This window comes from Labeo rohita, chromosome 7 (genome assembly GCF_022985175.1).
Source record: "Labeo rohita strain BAU-BD-2019 chromosome 7, IGBB_LRoh.1.0, whole genome shotgun sequence".
NCBI classification, from domain to species: Eukaryota; Metazoa; Chordata; class Actinopteri; order Cypriniformes; family Cyprinidae; genus Labeo; species Labeo rohita.
Genome location: NC_066875.1, coordinates 46,332,456 through 46,356,074, shown reverse-complemented (window position 1 = coordinate 46,356,074; position 23,619 = coordinate 46,332,456). Strand labels below are relative to the sequence as shown.

General features: G+C 34.0%; 1 protein-coding gene and 1 long non-coding RNA gene across 5 annotated transcripts in view; one reads left to right on the top strand and one right to left on the bottom strand.

Annotated features, from left to right (window-relative positions):
• Nucleotides 1-918: 918 nt before the first annotated feature.
• The window catches only part of LOC127167911 (phosphofurin acidic cluster sorting protein 1), a 64,023-nt gene continuing 41,322 nt past the window's right edge, over nucleotides 919-23,619 (top strand). For all 4 annotated transcript variants that reach the window (XM_051114325.1, XM_051114323.1, XM_051114324.1 and 1 more), the window contains exon 1: nucleotides 919-1,351. In XM_051114325.1, coding sequence (XP_050970282.1) covers nucleotides 1,203-1,351 — 149 coding nt within the window. In that variant the 5' untranslated portion in view covers nucleotides 919-1,202. The remainder of the gene's footprint in view (nucleotides 1,352-23,619) is intronic.
• On the bottom strand, nucleotides 13,522-22,487 carry LOC127167912 (uncharacterized). Its single transcript, XR_007828046.1, has 3 exons — nucleotides 22,380-22,487; nucleotides 20,187-20,314; nucleotides 13,522-13,633 (listed from the first exon to the last, which is right to left on the bottom strand). It is a non-coding gene; the product is annotated as an uncharacterized LOC127167912 (long non-coding RNA).

Here is a 23,619-nt window from a genome sequence, read left to right as displayed (position 1 = left end):
TTCAACTTTATCTCACAATCTCATCAAATTTATGATTTTCCAAAGCATGATTTATTGCAAAAATGACAGCTATTTGACAACTTAAACTCAAAATTCACTAAAATAATATTTTTTTAAACATATAACAAAATATATCAGAATTTTCACTGAAAGTGTTGTTGTGTTTGAGACAGATATGAAGGAAACATTTTAAAAAAGACCAGTTCAGCTGTGGATATGCTGTATATCTGACATCTATACAAATCCATCAGACAAGAACAAACTCATGACGATGAGCTGTTCTGGCAGCGTTAAACCCTCCTGATGTCCCGAGAAACTCAAATTTGACCCAGATTGGAAACCATCAATAATTCATGAATTCCTAATGACGGTTCAGTGGGTCTGAATGTGTTTTGTCTGCTCCTAAAGTGCATTATGATGGAGTTAAGAATGTTTTAATCAAATATTGATGGAGTAACACAATTTAAGTAAAGAAAATGTGAAAGAATTTCGGTGACTATTTTCCTGCTTAATTTCAATCACTTTTGGAATTTTATAATATTGTATTTTCTATCAGTGCATTCTGTTATTTGTTTATAAATGGTGAATTTCTTACAGCTTCAATATTTGCCTATATATATTACTATTGTATAAATATATTAAATGTTTTATGATATATATTTAATATATATAATCAATATACATAGGACATTAAATATATATTTCTAAAAAGTAGGCTCAAATTTGACCTATATATAGTGAATATAATATGATATATTTTTTCTTGTGGGAAAATATAATAAAGTAACAACCACAAGCTAAAATCTTCAATGATATTATGAATTTTCTTATTTCGCATAATAAAAAACGACAGATATGTCCCCCCTCTCTCTCTCTCTCTCTCGCTCTCTCTCAAGGGTTGGTTATGAGGGCTCGTCTTTCACAAGAGGCGTTGCTCTTCGGCTGTGGCGCTTCTCTGCAAGCAAAAAAGAAATTTCCGCTTCCTGCAACGATAAACAACTAGCGCAAGTTGAGAAACATTCGCAGCGAGTTTGACGGTGAACGGCGGCTCCAACTGCAGCGCAGCGCGTGTCGCGATCGGTGTAACCGAGCCTCGGTCCTCGTGGACGGATGACGGTGCTGCAGTAGAGGATCGGAGCTCCGACAACAGACGTTTTATTCGGGCTTTCCTTCATTGTTTTCAAACATAAGGTTCCTCCAGCATGTCGGAGCGGGGAGGGCTCCCGAGGACTGGAGGCGTACCGTCTCCACAGCCCTCCAAACCGGTGGCGATCACCTCCAATCGGCCGGTGCACATGAACCTGTACGCCACCTGGGAAGTGGACCGATCGTCCCCGAGCTGCGTGCCGAGGTAAGACGCCTGTACGCCGGGGAGGGAAGCAGCGGTGGACCGCCGGATAACGCTTGGGGTTCCCTTGACATTTATTCACGTAAAGGACAATGCAGTGAGTTAAAGCTGGAGGGAATACGATAGTGAATAGAGCTAAATGTAATTGAAGGAATACAATTAGCCTGATCAGATTTCAGCACGATTTATGTGTCGCGGTTTGCAGCGAAAGCGATACGAAGAATGATCGGTGGTTGAATCTGAACACGACAGTGCGGTAAAGACAACCAGAACAACTTCTGCTTAACAAAGAGCTGGAGGTGAAATGTTCAGACATGCAGGGCTTCATGTATTGTATTCCAGCCTGTCACTGCTCTGGAATATTTGTCTGGAATGCTGGCGTGGGAATTGGAGAGCTGCATGCTTTGTGTTGCAACATGCTGTTCTGTAAAACATCGGACTAATGGATAGCGATTGACCGATGTTGTTTTTTTATGACATGTATTGATACCTATATCATCATTATTAGTAGTAGTAGTTATAATAATTATTTTTAAAATAATTATTATTATTCTTACTAGCAGTAGTAGTAGTATTTTTCCCAAATTATGGTATTATCGGTAGACCCAATAATGACAAAACAAGAACCAATTAATTTATTCATGAATATCGGGAAAATATATCCCCTTAAAACATAAACAACACTAGTGTATGCTTTTCAAGCATTGTATTTAATCCTGGGAATGATCTAAAAGTATGGATTATTGTGAGTAAATTTGTGTAATGCTGGTTTAGTATGTCAGGGTTTCCTGCGTATTCTAAATTGGGAATGGAGTTGTATTTTATAGAAATTGGTTTGGGATGCTGCTGTGGTAACTGTAGAGCTTCATGCTTTGCATTCCCATCTGCAGTTCTGGAAATCATTTGAGAATATTATATATTGAAGTATACCGATTATTATAAATTGGTGTGTACCGATATTGTATTTTATGACCTGTGTTTTTGCGGGAATTATTATTTTTACTTGGAGTAGTAGTTGTTGTAGTAGTAGTAGTACCACCCCCAAGTTATGTAATTTATCAGTAAAACTTATATTGTTCAATGTCGAGAACCGATATTGTATGTAAATATCAGGAAAATATCTCTGCCCCTTTATGAGGTAATGCTATTTTATCCTATTTCTAGTCAGAAATATATATAGAATATATTGGTGTAACAGATCTTAGAAATGCAGATTTAGCATGTGTTTCAAACAATCAAATATTAATTGAATTTGAATGAAGCAAGAATTTTGCTATATTAATTTTAGTATCAATAATATGAAGGTAATGTTTCTGCCACGCCGCCGACCGCTAATATGAAGCAGCCGAGAGAGCGACATTTATATTTAATACTTTTTCTTTGGATATCTGAGTCTGAAACTTGAAAACAATCGGAGAGAGAGAGAGATAACGTGATACTTAAATTAAATACTTAGTTAAAATAACACTTCAGGGTTGCTTTACTGTAAAGTGTTATTTTAACAGTCAAAGCAAAAATTACGGTATCGAGCCATTCCCAGCGCACACACAAAAAAAAGCTTGCCACAGTGCAGCAAGTAAAACAAAAAGCAAGGAGACTGCTTTAACATTGTAATAATTTAATGATAAACTAGTGCTTCCATTGTTTTCGGCTAAAGAGATGAAGTCGGCGACACTGACTCATCATCTGCGCATGAATATTATTATTATAAATTGGTGTATACCGATATTGTATTTTATGACCTGTGTTTTTGCAGGAATTATTATTTTTACTTGTAGTAGTAGTACCCCCAAGTTATGTAATTTATCAGTAAAACTTATATTGTTCAATGTTGAGAACCGATATTGTATGTAAATATCAGGAAAATATCTCTGCCCCTTTATGAGGTAATGCTATTTTATCCTATTTCTAGTCAGATATATATATATAACAGATCTTAGAAATGCTGATTTAGCATGTGTCAGAATCTACACATTATATTCTAAATTTGGATTGGTATGGAAATGGTTTGTGATGCTGCCATTGGTAATTGTAGACCTTGATGTGTTGTTTTCCAACCTGATGTTCTTGAAAATACTGGATAGTGATTGACTTATTTTTTAATACCCATACTTTATTTTTATGATCCCCCAAATGATGCAATTTATTATTAGACCCAGTATTACACAACTTTGTTGGTTGTTGGGAATATATTGGTGTAATAGATCTAAAAATGCTGGTTAACTAACTGCTGGGTTTCATATGGTTTATTACCGGGAACACTCTTGTATATATTGGCTTGGGATGCTGCCATGGTAACTGAAGGGCTTCATGCTTTGAATTCCAATCCGGTGGTCTGGAGTATGTAGCAGTCGTGCAGTAGTCCAAGATATGCCGCTTTAGAATGTCTGGAGATTCATGCATTGTGTTCTAAATTGGGAATGGTATGGAATTGGTTTGGGATGCTGCCATGGTAACTGGCGTTTCAGGCTTTGTATTCCAGCCTGCCACCATTACTCTGCAATTGTGCTCAGGTGAACATGTATGCGTCAGTGTTTCAAACAATCGTTTCTCTTGAAAGCCAATACTCCCTGTTGCCTGTTGTTTTGGCCTGGAGTTAATATCGGCTACGGATACAGACAACACAGACATGTGAAATGGCTGCCCATTGAAGCTAATTGGTTTATTTGTATTAAATGTGTATTGATGGAGCAATTGGGATAGATCTGGGCTGCGCAGCATGTGCTTGTGTTTTGCATGGCATCACGCTGCTGGTATTGACAGAAAACTCTAAAAATACACAGAAGTATCGACCGGCTTGTTGACGTTTCGTGTTTGGCTGGAGCTGATAGCTGTATTCAAAATGTAATACATTAGGAAAAGAGCATAGTGCTCTCCTTACCTCTACTATCGTCTTGCTCGGGACTGCTATTAAATATTAATGTGATCTTGTTTTATGTCTAATTCAGGTGGACAATAGCCCTGTAACTCACCCTGGCTACTTAATTAGAGCTAAAGATGGCACAATGGGCAGCACAGGGCACCCGTGCGGCGCGTGTCTGATTTCTCAACGCGTCGAGGGTTTGTGAGCATGTAAGTGTGTGCATCTCTGAGTGAAATGAGGGAATAACGAGCAATAGGAGTGGGAATTGACGAACATTAAGTGCACGGTAACAGTTCCCGGTTCAAATTGGATGTAATGAAACTAATGACTAACAGTTCAATGAATAAGTCAACAATCGCTCTGGGCTGCGTTTCCCAAAAGCATCATAAGCCTAAGTAGATCATGGAAACTACCGGCACCAATGAAGTATAAAATCTATTTATGCTTATGAAGCTTTTGGATAATGCAGTTCTGACTGATTCAGTCAGTCATTAGATTGATTCAAGAGTTTAAAGGCCAGTTCACACCTATAAATTATAACTATAAAGAGTTAATAATCATTTTAATTATAAATGAATAGAAAAGTCCACACCGCAGCTATAACAATAACAACACAGAAGAACAATATCATTGGAATCACTCTCAAAATGATGTTTTTTGAGTAATGAACATTCAAAACATTGACAGCCAATTAGAATCGAGAGTTTAAAGAGCTTGCGCATTTAAAGAGACAGTTGACAAAACTGTATTGCTCATTTAGGATAAACAGAATGTTGGTGCAAACACTTATTATTGGTGTGAACATGTCTTAAATCATTTTCACTGATTGATCTGAAATAAAATAACCTGCTTACAATCACGGTTGGTGATTCTGAATACGCTGGTTGTGTTTGTGTATGTTTGCTGATGTAACATTGGTGTAAGAATAGAGTCGTTCAGTAACATTTCAAGTAATCAAACATCACGCAGATCTTTCCACTGTGGTTTCTTTTGTAAATTAAACCTATTAATAAACGCCCATTCACACTAAAAATAATAACTATTAGCGTCCACACCCATGCGTGATAACACTGCGTTTATTATAAGCGCTCTACAGTTGTCATCTGCTGCTTTAAATGCTCAAACTCTTTAAAGTCGGATGGATTCTGATTAGCTTTGAGTTGTCGTCCTTGGTTTAAATGGGTCTTAAAGGGATAGTTCATCCAAAAATGAAAACTCTTTACCATATATGATGCACTCCATCTCTTCACATGGCTTGGATTAAAAACTAGAGCTGCCCTCAACTAAAGATTTTTCTGGGTGACTAGTAGTCGTTCATTTTAAGCATTAGTCGACTATTAGTCGCACATTTTTTAATAAACCATATAAATCACAATAATGAGCTTTTAATTGCCTACATGGCCTAATAAGCGCTCAAGCGCACACTAGGAATGCACGGTATACAGGTACTGGAAAAATACTGGTATATATTTTATTTCAAATGGTTTGATCATTTTTCCAAAGTTCACCTGTAGGCTTCCCAAATTGCTGTGAAGCAGGTAAATGGGACAGCAGAATAACGCGATGGATTATCAAACAGGTGAAACTTCATCAACATGCTCAAAACTAGTAAATAAAGACAACAGTAGAAGTGAAATATAGCAAATTTTGCATACAAAACAGATGATAAAGGCGAACCAACTGACCTTACTGCACCAGCATACAAGCTGTGCTATAAATCATGTGTTGCCACATGAGGCAACACATCAAATCTTGCCAAGCGTTTGTCACTTGCTCATCCTGATGTGTAACGCGAATTTAGAGATCAACAGGTGAGTGCATCATTTATAAATTCAGGTTTAATTAATTTTTTACAATTGATCAACGCACATAACTTGCCTAAGATGTGATAAGGAGAAAACACAAAAGCGGAAATGTGTGTGTGTCACATGCTGGAACCAGTTTAGCTTTGGTCATATAATATTTGCACTTGCATTTCAAACAATCAAATATTAATTGAATTTGAATGAAGCAAGAATTTTGCTATATTAATTTTAGTATCAATAATATGAAGGTAATGTTTCTGCCACGCCGCCGACCGCTAATATGAAGCAGCCGAGAGAGCGACATTTATATTTAATGTGTTTTCTTTGGATATCTGAGTCTGAAACCTGAAAACAATCGGAGAGAGAGAGAGATAACGTGATACTTACATTAAATACTTAGTTAAAATAACACTTCAGGGTTGCTTTACTGTAAAGTGTTATTTTAACAGTTGAAGCCAAAATTACAGTATCGAGCCATTCCCAGCGCACACACAAAAAAAAGCTTGCCACAGTGCAGCAAGTAAAACAAAAAGCAAGGAGACTGCTTTAACGTTGTAATAATTTAATGATAAACTAGTGCTTTCAGGATGCGGGCACTCAAGTTCACAGAGACAGACGACAGAAAGCGCATCCTGTTTGCTTTCATTATTTTACAAAAGCGCAACGTTTCGATGTTATTCTGAGTGCACACAAATAAACATAGTCTTTACAGATTGGAAAGATGTGTCATACACCAAAAATTACAGAGTATTTTAAGTGACGCACCTCCGCCTTCATCTGTCACTATTCAGCTTCCACACTCCACACAGACTCTTCAATAGCGCACATTTTTATACATTAACATTAGATCTGGCATGTAAAGTTGCTACTACATACATCTTTTCATCTTTCAGATATTTGAGGTTAATGAATGAGCACTACAATGTGTTTGGATGTCCTGCCCGATGTACTACATCACCACATAGACCAGCTGTTAACGATCTGTCAATCACTTCCTGTGGTATTTTTTTTTTTTTTTGAGACTTATATAAATTCTACTTGTCGAATATTAGGGGACAGCCCGAGTTTAATGATTACATGCATTAGTATCACGAAGTTTTGGTTTCCTGGACTTTAAATGGAGAGACAGAAATCTCTCAGTTTTTATTAAAAATGTGTTTGAAGCCTTATTGAATTCGTGAAACACATGATGGTGAGAAAATAATGACAGACTTTTCTGCTTTTTTTTTTTTTTTTGGCTGAGCTATCCCTTTAAGAGCATTTCTCCTTTCCCAAACCCTCTGAGTGACTGTAACACATGTGCTGTCATTAGTATCTACATGTCGACGCTTCTGTTGTCATTTGTCTGATATTTGTCAAGATAAAATCCTTCCTTGCAAAAACCCCTCAGCGTCTTTTGGCAGCTGAATCATTGATTGGTGCCAAAGGCCAGCAGGAAAACAGACTGACACCTCGTTCAACACAAACAACAACAACAACACGTTACAGTCCGCCTCAGTATGGCATTATATTCACACTTGTGTCGCACACTTCCCTGTAAAACCTTCATTAATAGGATGCGGACAAACATTCAGTAGCTTCGATTAACCACAGGCATTGACGTCATTGACACCAAAAAGCCATCGATTCGCACGTGTAGTAACTGAACGTTGACTTGTCATTTCTGAATTGAGAGGAATGTGGGTGTTTTAATGTCAGCCTGTTCCTCACACTGTTTCTATCATATGACCTGTAATATAGAGCACAAGCCGTATGCACCACTTTTTGGTTGTTTTTCGTCTTTGAAGATCCTTTGAAGATAATAATGTTGATTTTTAGGAGTGAACTTGTTTTAATTTTTATTCATTTGCATTGGTTTGAGGCTGTGCTGTATATTCAGTATTAGCGTGCTGTTTGGCACTGATGCTGGTTGTTTCCTGTTCATCTGTTTCCCTCTGCAGTCTGAGGGCTGACGATGTCACATCCTTTTGTTTGCGCTGCCACCGATTTCTGGAGTCACGCTTTGTTCACCTGATTTGATTGCAGAGCACAAAAAGAGAGCGAGCGAAGCCGACAGTCTGAGAGACGGGGACAGAGGGAGATGCAGAGAGATTTCACGCTGAAGATGTGAATTGGGGAGCGAGGGAGTGCGGGGAGGGATGATAGGTTGAGGGTGGAAAGGTAATTGCTGCTGCCGCCGCGAGATCCTGAGAGAGAAAAACTGAACTGCGTGGCACCCAATCAATACCGGCAGGCCGCCACTCGAAAAACTATCTAGTCTGAGATCAGTCTGAAATTGAATTCACCTCGATATCTACAAGGCCGGACAATGAAATGGATGCTATGGCTGAATCGAGCACCGACTGCCACAGAGGAGATCAGGGTTTCAAGTCTAAATGAAATAACACTATGCAAAAAAGAAAGTTATTGTGAACAGTTCATTTGTGGAAATTATTCCAAACAACTTTTATTCTTTACTCCAATCTGGTTTTGAATGCCCACTTTTCATGATCTGCTTGATTTTCTACTGAATTTTTTTTTGATATTGAACAACATTAGACTAATAGACTAATAAATTATATGATTTAATGATAGAATTGCATAATTATTATTATTATTATTATTATTGTTATTATTATCATTTAATATACTGTGCATAATATACTGTGCATTACAAGGATTTAATATTTATTTTATAATAATAATAATAATAATAATTATTATTATTATTATTATTATTATTATTTAATATACTGTGCATTACAATCATTTAATATTTATTTATTTTATTCTGTTATTATTATTATTATTATTATTATTATTATTTCCTATACTGGATTTAATATTTATTATTGTTATAATTATTATTATTTAATAAATGTGCATTACAAGATTTAATATATATATATATATATATATATATATAATTATTATTATTAATATTATTATTATTATTATTTCTATACTATTATAGTATTATTATAGTATTAATTATTTTGAATGAGCTTTTATGTTTAGTTTCAGCTTTCATATTAATTTTCACTGAAGTTTTAGTAATTTTGTTTCTATTTTGCATTTGTATTTGTGTTTTTATTGTTGTTTTTTTTCTTGAATATTTGTTTAGCTTTAATTTATTGTATTTTCTCATTTTCATTCTCATTTTAAGTTCAAGTTTAGTTCAGTTATTTAAGTTCAGATTTTTCATGAATATTTTAAAAATTGTAAACGTACTATAGTATATAAACATACTATGTGTGTGTGTGTTTGTTTGTGTGTATTAAAATTAAAATGAAAAATATTTTGACTAGTTTTAATCTTAACAATAACAACACTGAGGCGTACTGCTTTTTCAGTAAGGCGTGTGTGAACTAGTGCTAAATTCTATAGCGCTCACATTAGAGGACTTGCCTATGCAAGATGTGCTTCACTGGAAGTATTAGGGAAATTTCAACAGTTGCATTATGGGTAGCGTGCGCCAGCTGACGTGAAGTGAATGAGAGTGAGATGCCTGACATTCTTCTCCATCCTCTAATCTCTCACATGCATTGAGGAGCTGAGGTAGATTCTCGTGACTCAGTCGTTCGGTTTCGGTGCGTCGTCTCTGTCTCTGCCTAGTGAGTTATTGGCCCTGCGCTGCCGTCGGCTCCGGCAGAGCTGATTAAGATGGACTTTCCCATTTTGTCGCTCTTTCTTTCATTTTCTCGCTTCAGGCGAGGATTATTCTCTCTTTCTCAGCGTCAGCTAGATAGTTACACGCTTCAAAATAAAGACTCGGTGCATAGAAGGACTCATAAATCACCAGTTTAATGTCTAGGCATAAATGTTGTATGAAATTAGAGTTTTTTTTCCTTTCAGAAGTCGCATTTACTAGCATTGATTAGTATGTATATATCATCTTTAAATCAGCTGTCAGCTACATTGCTCTCTACATATCGTTATGAGTAATCCATATATTGTTATACTGATAGTTGACTTTATATTAAAAATAAAAATTAAAAGGTACTCAAGTATCTACTGCTACACCTCTGACTAGCTTTACTGCCTTTAACTGTTAAAGATGCTATCATTCTTTTGTTACAGTTGAGGTCAAAAGAATCTCCAAAATGTTAATTATTTTACCAAAATAAGAGGGATCATACAAAATGCATGTTATTTTTTTTATGTAGCACTGATCTGAATAAGATATTTCACATAAAAGATATTTATGCAAGAGAAAATACAAGAAAGAGAGAGAATTTATAAAAATGACCCTGTTCAAAAGACAATACGGTGTTGTTACCTTAATGATCCACAGCTGTGATTTTTTTTTTTTTTTTTTTTTTTTTTTTTTTTTTTTTGGTTTTTTTTCAGCATCTTTATGTTGAACCCTTTCCAACAATGACTGTATGATTTTAAGATCCGTCTTTTCACACTGACGACAACTGAGGGACTCATATGCAACTATTACAGAAGGTTCAAACACTCACTGATGCTCCAGAAGGAAAAAAACGATGCCTTAAGAGCCGGGGGTGAAAACTTTTTGAATTTGAAGATCCGGGTAAATGTGACTTATTTTGTCTTCTGGGAAACATGTAAGTATCGTCTGTAGCTCCTGAAGGCCAGTACTAAATGAAAAATTTAGGCAGAATAAGAAAAATGTATACATCTTCATTCTGTTCAAAAGTTTTCACCCCCAGCTCTTAATGCATTGTTTATTCTTCTGGAGCATGAGTGAGCGTTTGAACCTTCTGTAATAGTTGCATATTTGTCCCTCAGTTGTCCTCGGTTTGAAAAGATGGATCTCAAAATCATATAGTCATTGTTGGAAAGGGTTCAAATGCTGAAAAACCAAATAATTTGTGAGGCCTGAAGGACTTTTCTGAAGAACAGTGGTCAGTTTAACTGTTTCAGGACAAACAAGGGACTCATGAACAACTATCACTAAACAAAAAAACAGCTGTGGATCAGTCAGGTAACAACACAGTATTAAGAATAAAGTATAAGTAAACTTCTGAACAGGGTCATTTTTATCTATTTTAACTATTATTTTCTCTTGTGGTCTATATGTAAACCTATATTTGTCTTTTTCAATGTGTCTTTTTCAGGTCAGTGCTAAATAAAAAAAAAATAAATAACATGTATTTTGTATGATCCCTCTTATTTTGCAGATTCTGCAAGGTGTATGTAAACGTTTGACATCACCTGTGCCTGGTGTGCTTTTCTAGTACTTCAGTGTTTTGTAAATTATTAATTGCAATAATTTAAACGAGACATGAACGCAGCTTCAGAAAGTCTTTCAAATGGCATCAGGTTAAATATTTTTAAACCTTTATTTGAATCCAATTATTAGCTCTAAAATTTTAAAATATGTACTACACTGGCTTGTTTTGAGTATTTTCGAGGAGAAATCTCTAATTAACTATGAAATCAATTTTTATTTCTTCCCAAATTCCATTTTAGAATTTTGTTTTTTACCTAAATTCCATTTTGGAACTTTATTTTTTTTATGCAGATTCAATTTTGGAATTTTATCTTTACGCCCGTTCCAATCTATTTCCCCCCCAAATTCTGTTTTCTGTTTTAAGTTTTCTGGATTTGATTCTGTTTCAATGGGTTAATTTAATTGTAATCATCAAAAACATGTCCAATCAATTAAATTCATAAAACTTTTTATTGAAATGTAAATAAATAAAAATATAACAATTCCTTTACAACAGAATGTTGCATTTTTAAATAATTTTTAAATGTTTTTCAAATAATTTCATTTCAAGTTCATTTGCAAAACCAGAAAACTCAATTTTTCACAATTTAACAATAAAAAAAAAACATGAGTTATCTGTTTTTACAAATACACTCTTCATATATTTCTATCGTAATTTCAAGTTAAGCTCAATTTTAATTGCAGTGAGTTATATTTGATGTGATTGTAATACATTTTTTAACATGTAGTTCAATGCATCAATTTCTGAGAACGGTTTTACACTGAAATATGCTCCGATCATATTTCACAAATGAGGCTCATTGTATGGCAAGCAGACGAGCAACTATTGACACACAGCAGGTGTGTTAAAAAAAGATGCAGCACACATGATGCGTTGCGTGCGTGTCTTTGATCGCTGATTTTACCTGCACTTCATCTTTATTTTCATGCACTGCCTTTGTTCCTCTTATTGTCATGCGGCTGCATGTTTATGACGTCGATATTACTGCTATGAAACCTTGTACTCTCATAGGGAGAATGCAGATGCAAAACAAAGCAGCTTTATTTTGTCTTCCGCCATGCACTGACGTGATCCATAAATGCGGTGAGATACTGACACTCATCACTGCTGCCGCCTGAGCCACAAAACTACTGACGTGCCGGATTCCCCAAGCTTATTACAGAGGCTTACCGCTGACACGTGAACGGTTTTACTGCACCATTCACTTCATGCGTGTGTTTCTGTATGTGGGTGTGATAATAATAGTTGCATGCATTCTCTGCAGTCTACAAACAAATGAAACTTGTTGCTATACTGAATCGCCAGCAGCACGATGAGGCTCTGACGTGATTCCTGTGATTGTTAAGTGTATTTTTGTAATGAATCAGACACATGCTGCTGTGATTTCAGGCCAGAGACACACTGACCCACTAACACAGTCAAACAGCAGCCGTGTGTCTTCAGTCATTCACAGCTCCAGCACATGACTGATGATATTACACACTCAAGGATGGGATGGATGACGTTATCTTTCAGGTTTCTGTCTCTGGTGAAAATGGTTCTGAACCATTAAATATATCAAACTATGCCTAATACAGTCAGTAAGCCTGACTTGTACAGGCTTGTACATCAGTCTCAAACACTAGTACGTCAGTAGCACAATAGAAATATGTTGGAATTAGAATTAAAACTAGAATCATAAGTGTAATTTTATTGTATTATTTATACTATTACAGTATAGATTTATATTTTGGGTTTGCATTCTTTATTATATTTTCTTTTTATTTAAATTTTAGTTTATGTGCTTTTGTCATTTTTCAAAAAATTAAAAATCAAACTTATTTTATTTCAGTTAGTTGCAAAGGTTTATTTTAATATTTACTAATATTTAAATAATATTTATGTAATATTTAATTTTATTAATTAAAACTACAAATATTTTCGAAAGATACGTGACATTTATTTCAGAAGATTGTATGAAAATCCTGTCTTTACAATTTAGTTTTATATTAAAACAAGTAAATGAAATTCAGATTATATATGGATAAACAATTGTTTTATTAACTTTAACTTTTATTCCCATCTAGACAGTACATCTTTTAAAAAAAATATTAAACAAAAGTTAATTGAAATTCCAAACAGACAAAATAATTAGATGTATTTTACATGGTCAAAAAATGTAAAAAAAATTACTAAATAATGATATCATACAAGAATATTCCAAATTCTCGTTTAAAGTACTGTGCGAGAGTCTCATTCCTGTCTAGACAGTAGATTTTATTTAACATTAAAACAAACAAATGAAATTCAGATTCCAAATGGACAAATAATAATTCTTTTTGCATTTCCTGTCATACATTTGCCTCTGGAATTTGTGAGTCACAGGAAATGGCTTGAGATTACCACATCATCATCATCATCATCATCAGGTGTCGTTCAGCTCCAGTGATGTCATTACCTGTCAATGATAATGTTGTCGGTCATATAAGAATATCAAAGGTGTGTGTGTGTGTGTGTGTGTGTGTGTTTGAGTCAATCACGTTCACACCCTTTTCTCTCAGGCGTCTCGGCTGCTGTTTCTGTGTGTTTGTGATTGTTTGTGCTGCGCAGCAGAGCTGCATTCATCACCGCAGGACATCCACACCAGCAAAGCAGAGACTCTCTCTCTGTGCTTTATTGGCCTGACAAACAGATGTGTGTTCATATCGCCAAAGCATTTGCAGCTCAACACAGCACCAAGACTTCAAGGAGTAGTTTAGACAAAAAAGAACATTTTCTGTTAGTTTATTCTCCCTCAGGCCATCTAAGATGTAGGTGACTTTACTGCTCTACTGAAGACAAAAAGAAGATTAATAGTCAAAAGCTACCATTACTTTGCGAGTCAAAAAACCATATCAAGGAAGGGAAAATTAATACCTGTGGCTACTAGCAGTATAATGAGGTCTTATGAAGCGAAACAATCCGTTTGTGCAAGAAACTGAACATTATTTACATTATTTAGGGTTTTTTGACTCTCAAACATGTGCAAGTGCTGACTCACATCATATGAATCACCAAGGATCATGGTTTCAGCTAAAAATATTCTTTACTGTTCTAGGGCCCTTTGATTTCCGCTATGCGGAAAATATGGACGGAATTGCAGAATCCAGTCATAAAAACGGATTTTACTGAATAACGTGGAATGTCACAGAATTTGTCAAAGTTTGAATGAATTAATCAAAAGTAGGTCATTACACTTAAATCAAGCTGCAATATGGACTGGTATCTGTAAATATTACGCCACAAAAATACCATTTAAATGTGAATCCCGCATGTTCTGTGTGTCTCAGTTTTAATGAATGGAGCAGATGAGTGGTTTTGTTTACTACACACACTGAAGCGCTCCTGACACTTGCGGTGATTCCAGCGTTTGACTGTTCCATTGTAGGAAAACTAGCATTATATCATATACACACACAAATGTAAAGGTAGACACGGCAACCTGTCAAAATAAAAGTCTGGTTTAACTTAAAGACGTTATGCCAGAAATATATTACTACTATTAGTACTACTACTAAAATGAAATATATATATATATATATATATAATCACACAACATTTCTTCCATGTTTTAATTTTAATAATAAATTCCCCTTTTTTGCCAAAAAAAAAGCTTGCTTAATTTTCAGTAATTAAAAGATAAATTAAATTAATGTTTTATGCCTTCATTTGATAACCAGAACATTTTAAATACACAACACAGAATTTCTGAGGGTAAAAAAAAACAAAACTTAGGCTTAGTATGCATTCAAATAATTAGACATGCTAAAACAGAATTTGATAACAATAAAACATTTCATAGGGCCCTAAACATGTAATTTTTGTTAAACCTTTATTAAATTGATGTGAAATTGTATAAGTTCAATGATTTTAATTAATTAGACGTGCTCTTTGATTAATAAAATTTAATTTAACCATTAAAAAGGAGTTGATAAAAATGAAAATTGAAAAAAACGGAATCCAGAAAAATTAAAATGGAAAAAACGGAATTTGGGGAAAAAAATAACACAGATTTCATAGGGCTTCTACTGAAGATGAACAGTCAGCTATATCTTGGACAGCCTGAGGGAGAGTAAATTAACAGCAAATTTTTATTTTTATGAAAATATTCGATGCGGAAAATGTGGACTGAATCCAGTCATAAAAATGAAATTTACAGTTTTAATGTGGAATATCATGGAATTGATCAAAGTTTGGATAAATGAATCAAAAGTAGATATTTACACTTAAATCAAATCACGGTATAGACTAGTGTCTGTAAATATTAGGCTGCAAAAAGACTATTTAAATATAATATGAATGAATGAATGGCACAGATGCGCTTCATGAGCACTTCATGAGCATTTTACCGTTTAATTTGAGTAAAACTATTGTTATATCATATACACACAGAAGCTTAAAGGAATTCACAGCAACCTGTTAAAATAAAGGTTTAGTTGAAGACAATATTCATAAGGCTATTGTAAGAGTAAATAAAAGTTTTTATGCATTCAAATAATTAGACATGCCAAAACAATAATGATAAAACATAAGGTGAGAACATTGTTTTAAAATTCATAGGCCACTAAACTTAATTTTTGTTAATTTTTTAGTAAATTGATGTTAAATTGTATAAGTTTCATGAATTCAATTAATTAGACATGCTTTTTGATTAATGCAGTTTTATACTATTTAACTATTTAAAGGGGGTCCAGAAAAATTTAAATAGAAAGCTCTCACTATCCAATTAAGTGTAATATGTACACATTCCCGCTCTACATGTTCCTCATTGCGTTTCCATCTCCTCTCCAAACGAGATTAGCGGTCTTTACATCATTAGCAGCTAATCGTTTTAATGAGAGGCCACTGTGTGTGTGTCAGTCACAGCTGGTGTCAGTTTATCCATCTCTGTTTAAAGTGATCTGTGTTGAACTGGTTGTGTAACAGGATGGACAAAATTGTGACTGTGTATTCACATACATCTAACATACACTCGCTGATGATTTTAGCCATTAAGGACCATTTACATGTGATAAATTCTTACAACAGTGTTATTTTAGTTTTTTTTTTTTTTTTGTACGCTATATGGTATTTATTAATATTTCGAAAATATTTTTGTATTTTCTGTTTTCATTTTGATTTTCATTTAAGGTTTAGTCATCTTCATATTTGCTTTTGTCATTTTATTAGATAAATTAATATTAATATTTATATTAATTAATATTTTATTTGTCTTTAATTTTCAGTTTTAGTTTTAGTACTTCATCTTAAGCTTATTTATTTCACTTAGTTGGCCAGGCAGTATTTCTACCAGCTTTATTTCAGTTGTCTAAAACAATTTGTGAGTTTTAGTTAACAATGACACAGTTTCACAAAGAATATTTAACATCAAAACCGTTTGATTTAACATCAAACGCTTCATACGCTGTGTCTGTCCTCAGCTGCCAGAGTGTGTGGGATTTCAAACAATCACCGAGTTTTAAGGTCGAGCCCAGAAAGTGAAAGCTAAGCGAGTCTTTTGATGGGTGTCACAGGTTGTTTTGAGTGTGCGGGACGTCCCACTGTGTGTGGGAGTTCCATGACGTACGTTTGGTCTCTTATCTGTCCTGAACACACCCCTCAGAGAGTCACAGACACTCAGGACTTCAGCTCTGGAGATTACCACTGTTCAGCCTGTTTGCAATCAGATGTAAAACTTGCAAACATGAAATGTTTGTTTTTGTTTTTTAATTAATGTGTACATTTTTGCATAGGAAAACAAAACTTAGTTAAAGCCCCTAATAATGCTTTGTTTTTATCTTCAGACATTAAAGAATTTATAAAAAAAATTCCTATTACAGTATTAAGCTTAATTACAATAACAGTCGGCACAAATGGTTTTATGATGTCTATATCCTTAATTGTTTAAAATTTGTTCTTATTTTCTCAAACTTTAACTTTAGCAGAAATATGCAAAAATAAATGTTATAATTGTAATATTATAATTGTTTTGGAATATTTCCATTTAACTTTTATTTTTTGTTATTTTTAGTTAAGTTTTAGTCATTGTATTGCTTATGCTTATTTTAGCTAGTTGCCAAAGCAAGATTTCTAATTTTCATTTTATTATTTCATCTATTTAATTTTATTAATGTTCTAGCCATGGTCAAATCTAACAGACAGGACCAACTTAATAAAACTAAGTAAATTTTAACTGTCACACATTTATTATTTTTGTATTTATTATTATTTTTTAATATTTCTATTTAGCTTTGATTTTTATTTTAATTTAAATTTTAGTCATTTTAATACCTATGCTTCTTTCAGCTAGTTGCCAAGGAATGATTTTTTTCCTTGATTTTTTTTTTTTTTTTTTTTTTTTTTTTTTTTTATTTTTTTCATCTATTTAATTTAATTTAATTAATGTTCTAGCCATGGTCAAATCTAACAGACAGGACCAACTTAACAAAACTAAGTAAACTTTAACTGTCACACATTTATTATTTTTGTATATTTATTATTATTTTTTAAATATTTCTATTTAGCTTTTATTTATTTGATTTCAGTTTTAATTTTAGCAGTTGAAATACTTATTACAGTTAGTTGCTAATTTATATTTCTATATTTTTTTTAAATATTTCTATTTAGATTTTATTTTTATTTCAGTTTAAGTTTTATTATTAGCTTATTTCAGCTAGCTGCCAAGGCAAGATTTCTAATTTTCATTTATTTAATTTTATTAATGATCTAGCCATGGTCAAATCTGAAAGACAAAACCAGCTGAATAAAACTGAGTAAACTTTAACCTTAGCACATGGTTTATATTTATTATTATTTAAAAAAAAAATTCTATTTAGCCTTTAATTGTGTTATTTCAATTTTAGTTTGAGGATTTTTATTACTTAATACTGTTAGTGCTAATTTTTGTTTACGTTTTGAGACTTGACATTTTTGACATTATATATTTATATTTATATATAATGTTATAGCCATGGTCCAAACTAAAACAGAATAGGCTAAAAGAAATTAAGCAGACTGTACCCTTAAATGTTACTTTAACTTAAGGAACATAATAGTTCAGCAGCAGGATGATGCAGGAGCGCTAACGGGGCCAAAGACGCAACTAACCCCATTTAAAGAGTGTGTGTCTGTTTGAGTGAGCAGAACTTGTGTGTGTGTGTGTGTGTGTGTGTGTGTGATCTGAACATCGCCCAGGGGTTGTTAGCATGTCTGGGGAGATGAGTTGGACTTGTGAGCGGCTCGCCATCGAGGACGTGAAGGAACAGACTCGTCCTTCCCGCGAGCGTTGCTGAAGACGGGACGAGGGTTATTACGGAGGAGCTCAGAGCTTTGTCAGAACGGGTGAAGGCCGCGGCTCTATTGTACAGCGTCCATTAACAGCCCAACGAGCCAAATGTCAGCAGTGCTCCTGTGTGCGTTTGTGTTTGGCCACCTACTTTCCTCTTGTGTGTGTGTGTGTGTGTTGTATATGTATGTGTGTTGTGTATATACATATTTATGTGTGTGTACAGTGTCCCCATTCCTCTGGCTCTTTACATTGGCTTGTTTATGCACGTATGACTGCGTATTTTATACATGTCACTGAACAAACAGTGTTTCTCGCATCCAGCACATCAGTGTGTGCATTCAGCTGCAGCATACTAAATATTTATCCATGTATTTAATTAGATTTTGTTTTATATTTGCAGTTTGCATTTAAATGATAGTTTTAGTGAATTTGTTTTGTGCTTTTGACATTTCATTACTTTTTTGTTATTAATTCTATGTAGCGTTTAGTTTATTTTAGTATTAGGAACTGAAGAGTTCATATGCAAACACAAATAACAGATAACATTTTTAACCATTTTCAAAAATGTTTTTTCATTGTGCAGTCCAGTCTCAATCAAACTGTTGGGTTATTTTGATATAAAGTAAAAATAACTTAAAAAAAAAAACAGATGACAAACACAATAAAAGCATGATAAAAAGCATGATTTTTGCAAATAAACTACTTGTAGAACGTAACTCATTTATTATATAAAACATTTTGTAATTAGTTTAGTTTTTTTATTTTTACATTTTTCATCTAATATTTGTATTTTTCAGTGTGCACAATAGGGCTGGCAAACGATTAATCGCATACAAAATAAAAGTTTGACTAATATGTGTGTGTACTGTGTGTAATTATTATGTATATATAAATACAAGCACATTCATGTATATTTTTAAGAAATATTTACTTATATGCATTTATTATAATTTTTATAGAAATATATTTATATTTTGTGCATAAACAACATATTTCTCTTAAATATATACATTAATTTGTGTGTATTTATATATAAATAATTATTACACACAGTACACACATATATTAGGCATACAAACTTTTTTTGTATGCGATTAATCGTTTGGCAGCCCTATTGCGCACACACAATAAATATTAGATAAAAAATGTTAAAAAAAAAAAATCCAGTTTGAGCATACTAAGCATGTTTTAAAGTAGCTTTTATTTTATATTTTTAAATTTGAATTTTTAAGTTTTAGTAAATTTGTTATGTGATTTTTGCCATTTTTATTTTTATTTTTTATTTTTCTAACATTTCTTTATAGCTTTAGTTTATTTGTATTTTTTTTGTCATTTTTGCACATTTTTTATTTATTTCCATTTTATAACTTCTGTTTTAAGGTTTTTTTTTTAAATTTATTTTAATTACTAAATTAATTACTAGATTTTTTTTTTTAATAGTTTTTGTTTTAGTGAAGACAGTGTTAGTTTTTATTTTTTAACGTCACTAAACAAACAACATTTATCATATTAGCATGCAATTGTGTGTGTGTATGTGTGTGTGTGTGTGTGCATCACAGTGTTTACAGAAAACCACATTAAGAACATGAAGAAAATAAATGAAATTCATTGTGGTGAGAACCGAAACAAAACAAGAAAAGTAAAAAGTGTAGTGGTGCTTTGTTAATTGAGCATCTTTTCCTATGGTTGCATCAGTGCAGATCACCTGTGTGTGTGTGTATAAGGTGTGTCTCATCTTGGCATCTGCAGACGAATTAAACTCTGCCAGGTTTGGCAAAAACAAGAGCAGGTGTCGTCATGGAGACCGCCTGGGTTGCCTTATCTTCTGTCAACCTGTTCACATTTACCACACTTTAGATTTCACAAAGTAACACGTTTCTTTTACTGTGGACACACCCAGTGTTGTAACTGATTATATCAATGTATTACATTAGCTATTATTATATTCTGTCTGCTAGTCTGTTTTTACCCTAGCAGCCACCCAGAAAATCGTAGAAACCCTTTAGCAAGCACCCAAGGCCTTCGTTTACCTTCAGTGAACTTTCAAATTGTTTATTTAACTGTATCTGCTTAAGTCTCCAAACAAAGCATTGCTACAGATGCGTAAATTGGAATTGTAAAACACATAGTTCCGGTCCTTGATTCTGATTGGTTGATCCATGTTTGAAGCTGTTGTAAATTACTCTACCAACGTACACCTTTGTTTACATCTGTGTGTTGCTTGGCAACCACTTTGTTGCATCCACAACTGTTTCTGAGGAACTACATTGTTTGGCGGAAGGATAATGTTTTTATTAATATCATTACACTTTATTTGCTGTGTTTTATTTAGTGAAACCTTACTGTGTATATGGAATAACCGTTTTATAAAATCAATAAGCCCCGTGAAGCCGTGGTTTACAGTGAATTTATAACAGCTAAGGGGATAACAATGCAATTTACTGCTTTATTTTGTAATGTCCGTGTTTACAGTTCAGCGCAGTCGTTTTCTCTGTGATGTGGATCCGATGCGGGTTTGGTGTTGGTGTGTTTTGCTCTCACCTGCATTGCAGACACTGTGAGCTCCTCATGATGGCTGCAGTGTGTCTGTCTGTTTTGTTTAGGTTATGTGAGTTTTGATTTGTGTCGTTGTCAATTATGTGCTAATAAACAGATTATCTTGTCGTCATGGCAACGCCAGCAAAGTGACAGCGGTGAGATTGCGTTTAATGCACAGATGGCGGGTGTTATCCTGCGGGACAGTGGTCACACACACACACACACACACACACACGCACACACACACACACACACTCCATAAACACAGCATCTCTCTGCTTTAAAGTTCACTGTACTCCACGTGCTGCCGATCCCAAGTATGCAACTTGCACATTTTATTTGTTTTACAGTTGTGAGGTTTTGTACTTGTGTTCATGTGGTTGTTTTATGTTATACTTTTTGTTTTTTATTTTAATTTCTATTTAATTTAGTTGAGTTTTTCATTTTAAATGAAGCAAGTGGAGCAAAGGTAAAATATAATAGTGTATTTTTTATTTTATTATTTTTTTTTATTTGATATGCATATATATGTTTTTGATATCTGTGACTCAGGACCACAAAACCAGTCATAACGGTCAATTTTTGGACATTGAGATTTATACATCATCTGAAAGCTGAATAAATAAGCTTTCTGTTGATGTATGGTTTGTGTTTGTTAGGATAAAGACACAACTATTCGAAAATCTGCAATCTGAGGGTGCAAAAAAATCAGAATGCTGAGAAAATCACCTTTAAAGTTGTCCAAATGAAGTTCTTAGCAATGCATGTTACTAATCAAAAATTGAGTTTTGATATATTTATGGTAGGAAATGTACAAAATATTTTCATGAAACATGATCTTTACTAAATATCCTAATGATTTTTGACCCTGGCTATTGCTACAAGAATACCTGTTCTACTTAAGACTGGTTTTCAGGGTCACATTTTTGAAAGAAGTCAATAAAGCAATATATAAATAAATATATTTAGATTTTATGTTGACTTTTAGATTTGAAAAATGCACAAACTGAAATTTTGTCATTTCCATGTCTACAGTCTGGGTAAACATTACTTAAACATCATTTCTCGTCATTTAGGCTTACCAAGGCTGCATTTGCTTTGTTAAAAAATCTAGTAAAATCAGCAAAATTGTGAAATGTTTTTACTATCTAAAACGTCTGTATTCCATGTGAATATATTGTGAAATGTAATTTATTTCTGTGATGCAACACTGAATTTTCAGCATCATTATTTGATTTTTTTCAGCATCATTATCTGATTTTTATTAGTCTTGACAGTTGATTGAGTGCCCTCTTTAACAAATAAAACATTCAAAAATAAACAAATAAATAAAATATGAATTAAAAAAAATCTTACTGACCCCCACATTTTGAAGAGTAGTGTTAAAATGATAGTAGAGAAGCACCATTTGATACAACAGGAGACTGTGTAAGAAACTGAGAGCTGATGCAAAAGTTGTGGTATGTTGCTGCCAGAGTACCTGCATGTGTTTGTGTGCATGCTCACGTGTGTGTTTTGTACGTGCATGTTTTCCTGTGGCTGAGTGAAGTATGTGGTTGTGAAACACTGCGAGCAGAGACACGGGGGAGTGTCGTACAGAGCAGATTGTTGTTGTTCAGCACACTTCACTCATGTAGAAGAGCATCAGCTTGATCTCAGATGTTTCTCCTGCGATTTCTTAGAAATATAAATAGACCCAAATCTGTCAGTAATTGACATCCAGTAAGACTGTCGAGCTCTAAAATGCATGTGAAGCAGCTCAGATGATTTGACGAGAAGTGTTCAAGTTCACATTGAGATGTTTTGATTGCAGAGTATCAGTCCAGTTTGAGACACTGTGATGTCTTCTGAAGCTCGAGAGAAGAGACATTCGAGGTTACTGCTGTATTTTAACACTCGAGCGACTGGAGACTTCAACAAACTCTCTATTTGCTAATTATATGTTATATTTAAAAAATGGAATGATAATGAGATCTCATTAGTGATTTTTCTTCACTGTGAGCACACACACATACACGGCATGTTACCAGAAAGAGTTGGAGGAGTTTGCTATGAGTTGCAGCCTTTCAGAAAAGAGTCATGGCGTGTGTGTGGGGGAGAGACAAAGACAGAGATGGTTTTGCAAAAGCTGGATTGTGGCCAGTGGTTTTATTAGGTGGGACAGACCCACCGCGAGACAGAGAACGAAAGATTGTGTCTGGAAAATACAATGAAGAGAGACGCAGGACATCAGGATGATCAGAAAATGAGACTCTTCACTGGTTTTTGGTTTGTTAGCTTATTAAATGTGAAGCGTTTAATCTCTGCGGCACCAAACACTCCCACCATCTTCCTTTGGTAGTCAATAAAGAAGTCCTCAGCTTTGCTGGATGCTTGCTATGGTGTTTTGGTGAGTGCTAGGACAATTTGGGTGTTTTCTGTGGTTTCTAGTAGTAATGGTAGTAGTGAGATGTTTATCATCTACAGTAATATCATAATTGTTGATTTAACGATATGCAAGCTCACATTATAGAGTGACGTCACTCAGTCTGCACAAAAACAAACAAAAATAGGTTTTCGGAGTCTAAAAGCATTCACTGCTTAATGAAGCTTATTAAAAT